General features: G+C 39.5%; 1 protein-coding gene across 1 annotated transcript in view; it reads left to right on the forward strand.

Annotated features, from left to right (window-relative positions):
- Positions 1-55: 55 nt before the first annotated feature.
- Positions 56-14481, forward strand: part of GALNT2 (polypeptide N-acetylgalactosaminyltransferase 2) — a 99083-nt gene continuing 84657 nt past the window's right edge. The window contains exon 1 of the mRNA XM_010562670.1: positions 56-175. Within this exon, the coding sequence (XP_010560972.1) occupies positions 56-175 (120 nt within the window). The remainder of the gene's footprint in view (positions 176-14481) is intronic.

Consider the following 14481-nt stretch of genomic DNA (forward strand, 5'->3'; position numbering starts at 1 on the left):
TGCTGCTGGCCGTTTCGTGGTGGCCTGGCGGCGGCGCGGGAAGGAGAGAGGGAGGATGCGGCGCAGGTCTCGGCTGCTGCTCTGCTTCGCCTTCCTCTGGGTGCTGGGCATCGCCTACTACATGTACTCGGGCGGTAGCGCCGCGCTGGCCGGCGGCGGCGGCGGCGGGAGGAAGGTGAGAGCCCAGCCCGGAGCCCGCCGCGGGGCGGGAGGCGGGAGGGAGAAGGTGCGCCCGTTCCGCGTCCCGGCTCGGCTCGGGCCGGGCTGGGGGCGGCGCTGCCCGGTCCTCAGGGCTGGGGTGTGGTGGGGGTGACTCTCCTCAGCCCCGCGGGGCGGGAAGGCGATCGCTTTCGGGCGGGGTGGAATTCCCCCCGGGCTTCCCCCCCCACACTCGTCCGTCCGTCCTTCCTCCCGCCCTCCCTTCCCCAGCCCGTTTCCCGGAGGCAGACGGCTTCTTTGTGGACTTCAGCCGGTTTTTAGCCTCGTCACGTCGCTCCCTATCCAACTGCGGCCGGCCACGTCCCGGGCCGGGGGAAGTTGGTGTGGGAGGGGAGAGCGGGGCGGGGGGGGAGCCCGCCCGGGCTCCGCTCCCCTCCCGGCAGGCAACGTCTGGCCCTTCCTTCCTTCCCCCGCCGGCACCGGAGCCGTTCGGGCTCGCCTTCCCACCCAGAGAACCAGCGCCGGGATCCGAGCCGCAAATGCCTTTCCCCCCCCCTTCCCTGTTCCCTCTCGGATGCGCAGCGATTTCTTTTTCTCCTTAGCGCTACGCCTGAAATACGCTGGGTTTCTCTTCTGATCGCTTTTGCGATATTTCAGGAAATAGCTGGATTTGTCACCGCTCGTGTCTGTGGTGTGGAAAGTCCGTCTCTTCCTTTTTTTTCAGCGGCTCCGTCGCTAATGTTCAGAAGTTGTCTCTTGACAGTAGAGGAGTGATTTTTCATTATTCTGTCCGTCAGCTTATGAAGTAAAATTTCCAACGTGTTGTAGCAATTCCTCGGTCAGGAAAATAACTGGAAGTTAAGTACGTCAGAGTTCACGTTTGTGTCAAGCAAAACAGGCTTTTGTGGCACGATGTGGGAAGTGGCAACTTTATCCACTAACTCTGTTTAGAAAAATTAATTATGAGTAAGTGCCTTTTGGGGCGGGGGGGGGGGGTTTTTTTCCCCCAAAGAATAGCAAAGCCAAGAGCTTTTAGAAACTGTTGTTTAAGCCTTATGCTTTGGAATAGGAAAGGTGAAAAAGCATCTCATAATTGCATCGTTTTTCAAAACAACCCAAACAAACCCAGAAACGGGAAGATGGCAAGTGAGCGAAGCACACCGCAGTGAAGTAGTGTTATTTGATAATAAATGGCAGTCTCCTGTTAAATGAAAAGTAGTGTTTCTTAAGTCTAGCAGTGTATAAGAAGAGGAATCTCTTTACGTTGCTTTGATGCAGTTTGGTTCATCAATGCATGTATTCCTGGTAAAAATCTGCTGATGACTGATTCCCGTGGCAGGTCGTGGAAGCAAATACTTCCACGATTACTTACATGAGCAAGGGTCTAGAGAATGAGTTGCTGCTCATTGATAGTTGGCTCTCTGTTCTGATTTGTCCTGTTTTATTTTCTCCCTGTAGCTTAGGAATGTGTTCAACAGCAACTTTTGGTGTAATATATTAAAGTAAGTGTGAAGTGCGTATTGCTAAATACATGCTCCTGGTCCTTCAAGTAGATACAGTAGCAGAAATAGATCAAGCATGTGATAAAAAGTAAGGCAGTAGCCTAAAGCCATTCTTGAAGAACCACTAGAGTGTATTTAGAAAGTAAAAGCAATCTTACGCTGCTGCTGATGTATAATGGGATAAAGAAAAGCTATCAAGGCAGATATATCTGCAGATAGGGAAATATATTTTTAACTCTTATGGTGTGTTTCATTTGGAGTTTCCAGACAGATCTGCAACTCTGTTCAATTCATTTTTACTGCTGGGGAAACTGCAGTGTAGGGATAGTGATTTGCCCAAGGTCACCTAGAAGACTAGGTAAGAATAAAATAGAAAAGAAACCAGTTTTTCTGAGTACAAGTCTGGTACTTAATCTACTAGAACCTGCTGCTGTTTATTATTGATATTGGTAGGAGTTTTTATTATGGCTTTAAAAGATCTATGATCCTGATACTTGCTTCGGTAGTATTATTTGTTATCATTCTGCACAAAATTTAGTAAACCTTACTGGTCTGGATAATTGGGAGAGTTCAGTAAAGATAATTTAAAGAAAATGAGACATTTCATAGGCCTGCGCTGAAGCTCAGGGCTAGTTTTAAAAATGTGAATGTTTAAAAAGTAGGGCCATGATAAGGAAGAAAGTAGGTACTGTGACCACAAGAAACAAGTGGGGAAATTAACAATTATGTGTGGATTGGTGATTTAGGATTCTATTTTCTGTCAGTGAAGCGTAAAATTTAATCCTAGGCCTCGGCGTAGGTTAGCAAATGTAAGTAGAGGAAGATGTGTGTAACGTAATAGCTTTTGAATCTCAATAAAAGGCTTATTAACTTGGTGTCAGGCCCTGATATAAAGCAAAAACACAAACTGTCTTAAACTTATGAACAGAAACCCTGCTGTAGTAAATTTCTTGGTGTGTATGACTTCATGTAGTCCTTATTACTTGCCCACTATTTCAATATAATGGAAACAGAGTTGCATACAGAAGAACATCACTTTTAATAAATTGAAGTCTCTGCCGTGTTCAGTCTATAAAATTATAAAAGCCGGGAGGGGATAGTTCTTCATTTGTGTGAGTAATTTGCATGTTAATTACAGATCTGGTTATATAAACAGAATGGTTTTTTTCCAGAAGGATGATTTTTTTTTTTCCATACACAGACCTAGTGTGTTATCCAGACATACTGGACTTGTTTGGTACAGCAGCCAGTCTCGTGATGTGATGAACACCACCTATTCCCTCTCTCTTCAGTAGTTGAAGGTGTTTGCCCTTTGCCAGGATTGCACTGGAGTAAGAGAAAAGAGTGATTTCTTTTTTCTTTTTTCTTTTTCTTTTTCTTTTTCTTTTTCTTTTTCTTTTTCTTTTTCTTTTTCTTTTTCTTTTTCTTTTTCTTGTAGTGTCAGAGTTAATGTGAGTGTCTATTTATTTTGCTTCTCTGTTTACAACCTTTCTAATGAGATCTATGAAGCTATTTGGATGTTGCAGTGTGCGGTACAGCCCTGCCTAAGTTTTTGGCCCCTGGCAACAGTGGTAGAATCCACAGCCCTCTGTGCAGTGCTCTGGCCTGGTAGGAGCTGAGCAGGCACAAAAGGGTCTAAGGCACACAAAGTAGTAGCTGTCTCCTGGGTAAATCTGCAAATGATAATAACAAAAAAAAAAAAGTGCAATGCTTCTCATTCTGGACCTAGGCATAAAAACTGTAGCAGAAAGAAATGACATCTTCCCTGTCTGGAATTTAGGGTGTGACAACATTTTTCTTTTTTCTTTTTTTTTTTTTTTCTTGGAAAGAAGAAAAGGGTAGAGTCAAAGTCTTTCATTCAAAATGTGTGAGGTGGGGTTTTTTTGTGTTTTTTTTTTTTCTTCTCCCCTTCAGTGAATCTCCAATTAAAATGACTATAAGCATGAGAGAACCATGGGTTCAGTTTACTTCTTTTCCAGCTAGATCACTGGGTTGGAGATTGGAAAGAGTGAGTCTGATTCACTTGTTTAAAGGCTAGAGAAACCGTTCCCAAAACAGAGGCTGTGACACAGAAGAAAGCAAGTTGCAAGCCCAACAGTTGTGAGATGCAGAAAAATGTGGGCTACTTTTGTGTTCACTTAATGTGTTTTATATTAAAAAGCCTTTGGAGTGGAGACTGGAACTTCCCTTCTTCTTGTGGATGAATTTCCTAACTCGTAGCAAAAGCGATTCATGCTCTGTGTCTCAGACTTGCACAAAATGGAGCAGCTTCTGCAAGATGCTTAGAAAGCTACTCATACCCTCCTAAGCCAAAGTCATCCTGATGATGTGATCCCCTCCTAAGACTGGTGTGAATTTGAATCTGTGTATTTGTCACACAGGTTTTGAGTTCTTTAAGCACTAAGCTCTTGCACAATAGAGTGGCTGGATTGAAAACAAAACAAAACAAAAAAAATCAGCCAAAACCCCCAGCTGTTTTCTAAATAACTTACTCTTCTAGGCATTAAGACAGTAGCCCCGTGTAATTGAGCCCTTCAGGCAGGACAGAGGAATGTCTGCATCTTGTTGAAAGCACTAAATGCTTCACTGCTGCCAAGAGTGAAATCCTCCTGAAGGAGACCTATAGGCAGAAAGGGAATTTACTGTTGAAAGCTAAGGCATCAAGAGTGGCCTGCTAGGTTAAGCTGCTGCTGAGCCAAGGTTTGGAGCCTTCTGGATTTAGGTGCCGGAGTGCTGACAAGCTTTTGCTTTTGTTGCCATGTAAAGAATGTCAATTGTTTTTAAGTTGGACCTCTGTCCCCTCGCACCCTGTCTTTGCTATCTAGAGGAGGAGGCTAAAAGCAGTCTTTCAGTAATGACTGATGGATAACTTTTGCTAGTGCTTCTTAGAATTAGAATAATCTTTCTTTTTCATCAACTTCCCCGCAAAACCCCCCCCCCCAAAACCCCCAAAACAAAACCCAAAACAACCCCCCCAAAACCAACCAAAAACCCAAACCCCAACAAAACCAAACCCCCAAACCACCTTGAACTAGAAGCTTGTTACTCTCTTGGCTCACCAGATTTACTGGGTGTGATGGAAGGAATTGGAGAAATCTAATTTATGGTTAGTTGAGCCACAAGGAGGCAGGCTTCTCCTGTAGAATGGGTTATTACCCTGTACATTGTGCTTGTTTTCCTTTCCGTGTTCTGGTTTGGTTGGTTTGTTTGTTTGTTTTACTTTGGAGCAGGCTTTTGATAGGTGGCTGTACCATGGAGCTAGCTGAGATGAAATAAATCCAAAGGTAAAAAGTGATGCTTTGCCTTGAGTGCGTGACTGATTAAAAGTGACTCAATCGCTTTGGGGAAAGCAGGGGAAAAAGAAGCAAGCTCTGTAAGTTCTTGTTCTACAAGGATAAAACTTTAGAATAACTCCTTTCAGCATACGCAAAGGTTTCTTTTCCTCTTTCTTTTCTCCTTTTTTGGAAACCCTGAACTATTTCAGTTACTGTTAAATGAGGCTCTTACTGCCATTACACATAATGACGTACATAGGAGAGCAAGAGTGCTACATATACTACAGATTTAGTGCACCTAAGTTTCTTTTTGAAGGTTTAAGTAGGAGGAAAAAGGAAATGTGTTTTAACTTTAGGTGCATTAACCTGTTTTTGTCAGAGAATGAAACTGTGGAGTGTAACTTCTTTTTACTGTTTCTCTCAAGGTGTGTGAAGGCAGTAGAGCTTCTTTTTGGAAGGGGGTTAAAAATAACCTCTCCAGTTTTCTTGCCCTCTTTCATCAGAGGAAGGCATTGCCTGTCTTAATTGCTAAATGCTAAGTTTAGTTTGCCGTATCATTTTTAAATGTAAACTCAGTCCCTTATATGATGTGACATTGGATGTGATTTTTTGATATCTTGATCTTTAGACAAGTGAAGATATCAAAGGTTAAAAAAGTCAAGTTGTCATTTGTCCTTTCTGTGGCATTCACTTCCTAGAAGGTGCAAGGAGATACAAAAAGACATTCCTCTGTGTAACAGTTAACAGTTTCTGCTAATAGATGTCTGTCTTCTATATAATACTATAATAAATGGGAAAGAAATTAAATGCCCAGGCACTTAAATAATAAAGCTGTCCTTCTCTCACTAGAATGTAAAAATGAGTCTCTGAAGTTTGTCATACATGTATGTTTTCTTAATCTAACCTATATCACTTGACAAAATGACTGTCTTGGCAATTCAGTCACTTGTTTTTGTGGATTACTTCATAAAATTTAAGTTTCAGTGCGATGCAAAGGCAGTCAAATGCAAATTTTGTGCAGTCTGTTTAGGTCTGTGCTTGTATTGGGCTCTTCCCTTTTTCTCCCCTGCTATTTGAAATGCTTCCATGGTTTTTTTTTCCTGTTGATATGGAGGGGCAGTGAGAAATTAATCCTTAGCTAGAAGACTCTTGCGTTGTCCCCTGCAGCCCACCAGATTAGAAACTGATGACTCTGGCGTAGGTACAGATGCTATTGCTCTTGGATTACTGATAGCTATTTTGTTTCATAAATGGAGAAGTCAGAGCAGGGCTGTAGTAACGGCAGAAGGGGTTGGGGAAGCAAGAATGAATTCTTCAGTAGTGTCATACGAAACAGGGTAGTTAACCAGCTTTGCCCCTAGCTTTTCCCTTTCTTGTGGGTATTGTAGTTTGCTGTGCTTCTCTGTGTTATTCCATTGCTGCTGTGGTTTGCTGCTTACTGTGATCTCTGTGTACAAAGTTTGTAAGTTGTAGTGATGTCCTTTGACAGATGTAGTTTAAAAATTAATTAGTGCACTAATGAAATGTGCCATGTACCTTACCTGTTCTGTCTTATTGGTCTTGTGTTTTGAGGTCTACTGCAAATAAATGCCAGTCATTCTTTCCATGTGTTCTAGATCCTTCCAAAATACAACATGAAAAGTGATATGATGGCTCTTTTCTTCTAATTTAGAAAAGGCACAATATTACTTCATATGATGTAAAAGAATATTAAAGATCCATCTCAGGAGTGATTACCAAAATGAAATTGTCATCACTTGGTCTTTAGACCAACCTGGAAAACCAAAATATAAACCATTTAAACATATGTTAGAGAACGTCAATCTCAGTCTTCAAAATTACATGTTAATTCCACATTTTTTCCTTAGAAATGCTGATTATTTTTTCCTCCTTTGTCTTGTCTGTTCTTTTGGTCCTTTTTGGTTTACAATGTTATGTGGTAACCAAGTGCTTGTGTACAACTGATACTGTTTTGTTAAGATGATGGTAGGTCAGATGAGAGATGTGGTATTGTCTGCTAGAAAGCTGCTCACAATGATATTCTATGACATAACAGAAGAGAGACTTCTATATTGGTACTGGGTGTCACAAGAGAGTAACCCTTGTTGCATGCCTAGAAACTGTTTAAAAATACTAATTCCAGCAGACAGCCTAGAAAATGTTTTGGTTGGCTTTCTGGTAACTACATATAACTTATAAATAAGTTAATATACAGTACTTTTGGTTAAGTTGAATCTGTCTGAAGAGAAAACATTAGGATACAGTTGATCCTGTGAAACTTGGGTGATGAGTGTAAGCTGCTCAAATGAAGTCAATGCAAAAGATACATATAAATTTGTATTTTTGTTTAAATCGATTTTGTCCACTTAAATCTTTTCTTAAATAACCTGCTCCTGACAGTAGTTTAGCTATAGCAGTACAAATCAATGTATAACCAGGTGTCACACAGGCATTTTTTCAACTCCCTGGCCATTGATAATGTGTTACTAAATGTGATTTTTTTTTTATTAGGACTTAATGGAGAAGCTGCGTATTGCTAATATGTTGGCAATGCCATGTGTTGGCAATACATTTGAATTCTAATAATGAAACTGGAGGAAGCAGTGAGACATTTACATTTTTGTAATGTAATATGGGGCTGAATGTCATTGCCCAAATATATCGGGATAGTGTGGAAATGGAGTATCAGCGTGGGCATTACAGAAGGGAACTCTAAGCAGGTTGTTTTATTGCCATCGTGTAATGCAAAGTGGTGGCATCTTAAGCTATATAAATTTTAAAACCAGGGTGCATTCTTTCATGCTGTTTGTTTTGAAATTAGTAGGTGCTCATCTTCTTTTCTGCTTTTTCCTTTCATGTAAGCTTTCAAAGGAATAAGGGATGGATTGAGGAGGGAAGATTGAAAAAAAAAAAAGTTAAATGTTCACATCAAAATGTTTGTTTTATGTGTTTGGGAATTTAAAGGCATAGTATAAAATAGTGATAACACTAGAAACTGAACTGTTTCATGTTCTCTCTGGGTGTGTAACGTTCTTCCATAGAAAGCTTCATATGGTAGAGCTCTCCTGCTAAGTGGAAGTGAAGCTATTTAAATGTGTGGTGGTTTGTTTGGTCCCCGTCCCGTCCCCCCCATATTTGGAGAATGAATTATTTTATGAAACCTGTATGTTACTGATGCATACTGAGGACGTGCTTACCTGTCATTATCTAAGTGTTCATTTGCCAAGTAATCTTACCATGAATGAAGTGGTCCTGGACTATTTATTGTGTCCTGTGGTAGTTGTTAACGATCAAGAAAGTAGAAAGAATCAGCATCTGTTTTCTTTCTATAAACTGTGACTAATAACATCCCCTGTTGGAATGTAGTGTATTTCAAACTTCCATTGTGGCTTTAAGGTAGGCCTTTTTTTCTTTTTTTTTTTTTCCTTGGTGTGCATCAACTGGCATGAAGTTTTGGTTTTTTTCTTCTAAGAAAACAAAGGAACTTGTTCATATGATAGCCTTCCAATGTAGCCTGTGCAAATTACTATCAACACTTTTTTTTTCCCCAGTTGCCTTCTTATCTGTCTAAACTGTTTATTTTCTCCACTATCCCTTTTTTTATACACTAGTTTTGTTAATTGCCCAGGGTACTTTATTGTCATTTAAACAAGTTAAAATATGCTAATTCAAATAGCTCCACCACCTGATAGAGCACATCTGTGTAAAGGGACTATCCAGGCAGATGTTAGTTTTGAGCTCTGCTTATGAAATTCAAATGGGAAAGGAATGAGATAGTAAAAGAACAGAAAGTCTGAATTTTAGAGCATTCCATATATCCCCCAAAACTGCTATGTAGTGCACATCAAAGGCAATAATTTGGATTTGTCGTCTTTATAACTATGGTCTCTTATGGAAAAAAAGAGCCTATTGAAAAGGTTGCAGGTTCAGTTGTTAAACAACTTTTCTGAAGTTGTAAAATTGTCATAAAACCTAGGTGCTTTTTTAAGGAAAGCAAAGAATAACTAGAGATTCTGCCAAGTTCAGGCATTAGCAAAGTGCAACAGGCTGTCCGTACTGAGTAACAGATCTGCTTGAAACAAAAAGACTTTAGCCAAGGAAACATTATACAAAGAATTGGCACTGATCTAATGCTATTGTGTACAAATTCTCAAAGAGCTATGACTTGATGAGGAGAAAATGTTTTCTCCTTGTATGAAGTTCCAAATGTTTAGCCACCCTGGAAGTAATCAGCACAGCTGAAATTAGTTTCAGTTACTAAAATAAATTTGCTCTAGCTGGCCTGTTGGTTTAAGGATGGTCAATAAATATACGAGTGTATATATGGATATATGCTTTAGCAAGATGAAATGTTTAAGGTTTTTAGACAGCTTGGCTTTTCTTTTTCTTGCTTCTCTTAAATGAAGTGGCAAAGTCTGTTCACTCAAGTATGCTTAGGTTCTCTTAAGACCTTGGTAAGGAAACAGAAAAATTCCTTCTCATTAATTACTTCATGTGGTAGCAAACTGCTACCGACTAATGGTGGGCCAGCCTATATACTTGCAGGTCGTTGTTCAACCCCTGGGAAACGTCCCTATCACAAAACCACTACTGTGGTAGGCAGACCTACGAAAAATGTGGGGGCGATTGAATTACAGTATATATCTGCTGGAGTGTTTTGCAAAATTAGGTTTGCATATGTTGTCCAGACAGCGTAATAAGTTCTCATTATGGGTGGTGGCATGTCTTTTGCTACCGTGGAATGTAGCTGTCCTCCTGGTTACCACAGCAGACCATCTATCAACAGCAACCTTACTCATTTTCTCCTGCGTTATCTATTTGGAGCAAATAGAGGGTGTTCTTTAGTCCTCTGACTTGTGCTCTTGTCACAACACAATGTGTTGCTTTGCCAACAGCCACTGACATGAAGATGTGCGATGTGATTTAGCCTCAAAGAATGGTGAACCGACTGTTCTAATATGTGGTATGGTTATAGCCCATATGCACTATGTTAGTGAATACTTTTAGAAGTTTTAATTAAGGAAATGTTCCTTTTTGTTCCACTGACACAACATCTAGCTCTTTTGGCATTCTCTGGAGATGCTGATGGTGAACAGTAATCGTAGCAAGTGCAGTAAGGTCCCCGTGAGAGAGCTGCAGCTTGTCTCTGTTACTTGGTGCACTTTTAAGAACCATTCTTAATACCTCTTAAACTGGTAGATGTCTATCAAAGACAATACCCCCACTCCAGTAGATTCTTAGTGGGAAGTTTGAACTGAGTGGATGATTGTGATACCTCAGTGGTAGTATCAACAAGAGTTGGAAATACGTTGGGACAAAACTTATACTGATCAGAGGAGAAAAAATTTTTGAAGGACTTGCAGTGACTGTCACGTTTGCGAGCGACTTGGTAAGGACGCAGAACGTCTCGTTAAGGTGCAATTGTTCAGTTATTCCCAATACGTTCTGAAGATTCTCTAGCAAAAAATAAGCAAGAGATTGATCTTGATGTTCACTTTAGCCTAGACCTAAAGTACCTGGCTTTATACACAGCAAAAACTATTTGCTTAAAAATCCATTTCAGTTACCTACTGAGATAACTAATGCAGATCATAGTGGTGTTCTAGGAAAAATACTTCTTGTATCCTGGGAACAATAGCTAGAATATCAAGATGATACAATCAGTTTGCAATCATTTAATATTCTCTCTCATGTGTGCTTGCAATCCCAAGAGCCAGAAACTTAGGCAGAACCTGGTTTTATACACATGCATGGTCTTGGAGTGTGACTTTTTAAATATATATATATATATTTAATTTGTCATTATTATTCCTTAATGATTGCAAATGTTTCAAATTTGGCCATGATTGTGTCTTTATTTAGTGATATGCCAAAGTAGTTGTGTGGGTGTTTTGTTTTTGTTTTGTTTTGTGGGTTTTTTTAAGCATGTATAAAATATTTTTGACAACTTCAAGTAGTACATTTGCTAAGTTGTCCGTGTGTAAGTAATCCTTTTCTTGATTAACTTGGCTGTTGTAAACACTGTCTGACAGTACGGGAAAGTCTGGTGAAAAGATACCACCACTTGTTCAGGACACTTCTGACTGATGTTTGCATGACAGCACTGTCTAGAGTCCTGGTTCTATTGTGCAAAAGATTGGATGGCCTTAATAGGTTATTTCTACACCATGAACTTAGAAAAGGGCTTCTTCCTAGTAGTATTTAGATATCTGTGTGTGAATGTTAGCTGTGGTCTTACAGTAGAAATTCTCATGTGGTCACCTCTTGGTGTGGCCTTTCACTCAAACCCAAACCTTTTTGTCTATGCATATGTTGACAAGCTATACTAGATAATTGGCTTTTATGGACTAAAAGGCAGTAATTGAATGGACTTTAAGAAATTATAGTGTCCCAAGTTATACATCATATGGAAAAGATAGTTCAAGCTTTTCAGTCTTCAGCATTGAAGTGTGATGGGACCTCATGCTGCTAAGCTTGCTAGAATGTAGGGCTGGATCTGGTACGGTAGTCAAGCTGTGCAGTGAACCACATCTAGTGTCTAATCTTAGTGTCGTTGATGTTGACCATTTCTGAAACCTCCAGTTCACGCATCTTCAGTTTTATTTAGAATTGTGATATTCTAACTTTATTTCCAAGAGCAGCAACAGCTCAGATGCAGGCAACAGTTTGGAAACATCATGGCATTTGTTCAGATTAACTGTGATTGTGGCTGTCATCTCACAATGTCGTTATCCCAGTTACTGAGAAAAGTTTCCAGTGACAGATCTGGATAAGTACACAAGAAAATTGATGTAAAAACTCTTTCTTCTACTCACTGAATGTTATGTATCATGTAATGATTGCTTTTTTTTTTTTTTTTTTAAAAAACTTAAAGAAATGTCCTTGGGGTTCCAAAAGGTGTATTAAAAAAAAAAAAAAAAAGGCAGTTTGGGGATGTTGGTTGATGAGCCTTGCAGTATAGGAGTACTTTGGATGTAACTTCCTTTGAATACTTTACAATGCCTGAACTGATTGCTTTTCAATTGTAAACTGCTCTGAAGATGGATTTTTTTTTTTTAAGAGAACTGCTGTGTGAGTGATTTGGTGAAGTCTTGTGAAGACTTCTAAAACTATGTTAAGAAACGTTGGCTTTAGTGTACCCAGTTTGTGACAAAAGCCAGTTCATAATGATGAATAAGCAAGGTGTTGGATGTTAGTGGGTGTATATACTTGATAGTCTTCCAAGATGTTATCTTTTTTTTTCAAAAGACGTGACTAGTAGAACTTAAGGACAAACCCTGTACTTAAGATGGCAGTTTTTATTAAAATAATCCATAGAAGCTCTGAAATTATGGCAGTTCTTCAAGACTCTAAGCACTTGTTTATGTACGCAAAACAGCTAATAAGTGTCTGCATTTGCTTCGATTATTAAGACTTTTCTGTCTGAGTGTTATATACCATCTCATTTTGAGTTTATCCCTAATTCCCCTTAGCTATGTGGCTGTCACTTTCCTCTTGTACTGTCAGAATACTTGTCAGAACATTACGGCACATGGTGGATTTTTTTAAAACACAATTTCTTAGGTAAGGCAGGTTTTTAGGTAAAGATTCTATTTTATAATACAAGTGAGGATAGATGTTTAAACTGGTTTTGGCAAAGTGTGTGTAGGACTTCTGGTTTTGTTTTTTGTGTTTTTTTTTTTTTTTAAAACTAAAGAGAGTGGCCTTTTTGTAGATACTGATACTTTGCTGCTGTTTCTCACAGAATATTTGAACAAGTCTGACTTTCTTCTTTTTGCCTAGAAGTGTGAACTTCGCAGTGACGCAGCTTGCTATCTGCAGTTTCAAGTGAGTTGAAGGCATTTGTCTGCTTTCGTCTTCTGTAGGTTAATGTGCTCCTTTTCCTGGAGGGAGGTGATAGAGAGGCAGCATTAAATGATCAGTCCAGAAAATGTACTTTCACATAAGCATCTTATCAGAATAATTAAAAAGACTTTTTTTTCTAGCTTTTTGTGATCAGCTAGTGCTTGCGGATATCAGTTTTCTAGCGCTCTGAATTTGTTTAGCTGGCTCTTTTGTCAGCTAAAGGAAGAAGAGTCTCCAGTGGGAGAGTTTTTTTGGAAGTATGTCAGTATAACTGTTCTTCTGGCAACTGCGCGATGTTTTCATTTAGACTGTTCTCATGCTCTTACTGGCAGTAGCCTGTAGCAGCTGGGATGCCAGCATGTTTGCTTTCTCGTGTCATGGTTTAGTCTTCTTTTTCAGGCTTATCAGTTTAAGACAATAATTTTGTAGTATTTTTTTTTTCCTGTGTTTGAATGGTCTTTTGCAAATAGTGAAGAAAATGGCAGATAGGAAGTGCTAGCACTGGCTTCTCTTCTGGTTTTGGAAGTTACAGTGGTTATTGCATGCCTGAATGCTATTTTTTGCCCACAATTCAATGATCAAGCAGTTGATTCTCTTCTTCCCTCTCTTTCTGAATTCTGAATTTTGCCAGGAAAACAAAGCTTTTCCGAGCTCTGCCAGTTAACGGGATTGCTTGCCAGTTAATGCAATGATGTTAGCATGGATAGAACTACTGTTGGGATGGGAATTGTCCCAATAGTACTGTTTGAATAGGTGGATAACATGGTATGGGCTGTATTTTCACTGTTCCTTTGAGTGCTAGCATGCTGAAGTGTGTGGTCTTTAATTTGTCCATGCTAACTTTAAGATTAATCCCCAAAATACTTTAGCCAAGAGTATTCTTTTTTGCTGTTGAAGAAAATTGTAATTACTGGCTTGTGTCCAGTAAAAATGCAGATGCCTTTTAGCTTTTTATAGTGGGATTAATTAGTCCCTACCATGATATTAGTAATCACAGTTTTTTATGTTTACTTATCCTAGTGCTACATGTGAGATAGATTATACCTTGTAGTTTTTCAACTCTTAACTTGATTCTGCCTGTTTTTTCTGGAAGCGCAGTTCTAGCTCTTATGCCCATTCCCATAATAGAGGTGACTGGTAACATACGCTGCCCTGTTACTCCTTTGAGGATTGAAGATGTACAGCAGAAGCTGTATTAGTTCTATTTGCCCAGTTTCTGTGCTGTGCTCTTGGGTTTGTATTTGAATCTCTAGTGGCTGTACTCTTTGTATCTTAGTTGAAAAACAGTACTGTGTAAATAAATTGCATGTTCTCTTTTCCCTGCAAGTACAAAAAGCTACTGATATTGACATGACAGTATTCCTGCCATGGAATAAAGAATGTGTGGTGAATACTTCTTGGGAAATCTGCTATCTAACCAGGAGCTTACAAAGAGGAAGTTAGATGGTCATTTGATTATTTTCCATTAAGTAGAACTTCTATGATCCTAGATTTAAGCATTAAATAATTGCATACTGGTAGAATATGAAAAAAAGAGCTCAATGTTTCTGTTTCGGTAAGTAAATTAAACTAGGAACTGGCTGCTTGTGTTTCTGATGCCCAAAACCAGTGTTTCCATGGAGGAAGAAGGGCTGCAAGAATCTAATAATTTTAATAGTATTTGGCACACACCAACATACATTTTACTTGTGTTCTGCAAC

This window comes from Haliaeetus leucocephalus, unplaced genomic scaffold, assembly GCF_000737465.1.
Source record: "Haliaeetus leucocephalus isolate CR32 unplaced genomic scaffold, Haliaeetus_leucocephalus-4.0 Scaffold162, whole genome shotgun sequence".
Lineage (NCBI taxonomy): Eukaryota > Metazoa > Chordata > Aves > Accipitriformes > Accipitridae > Haliaeetus > Haliaeetus leucocephalus.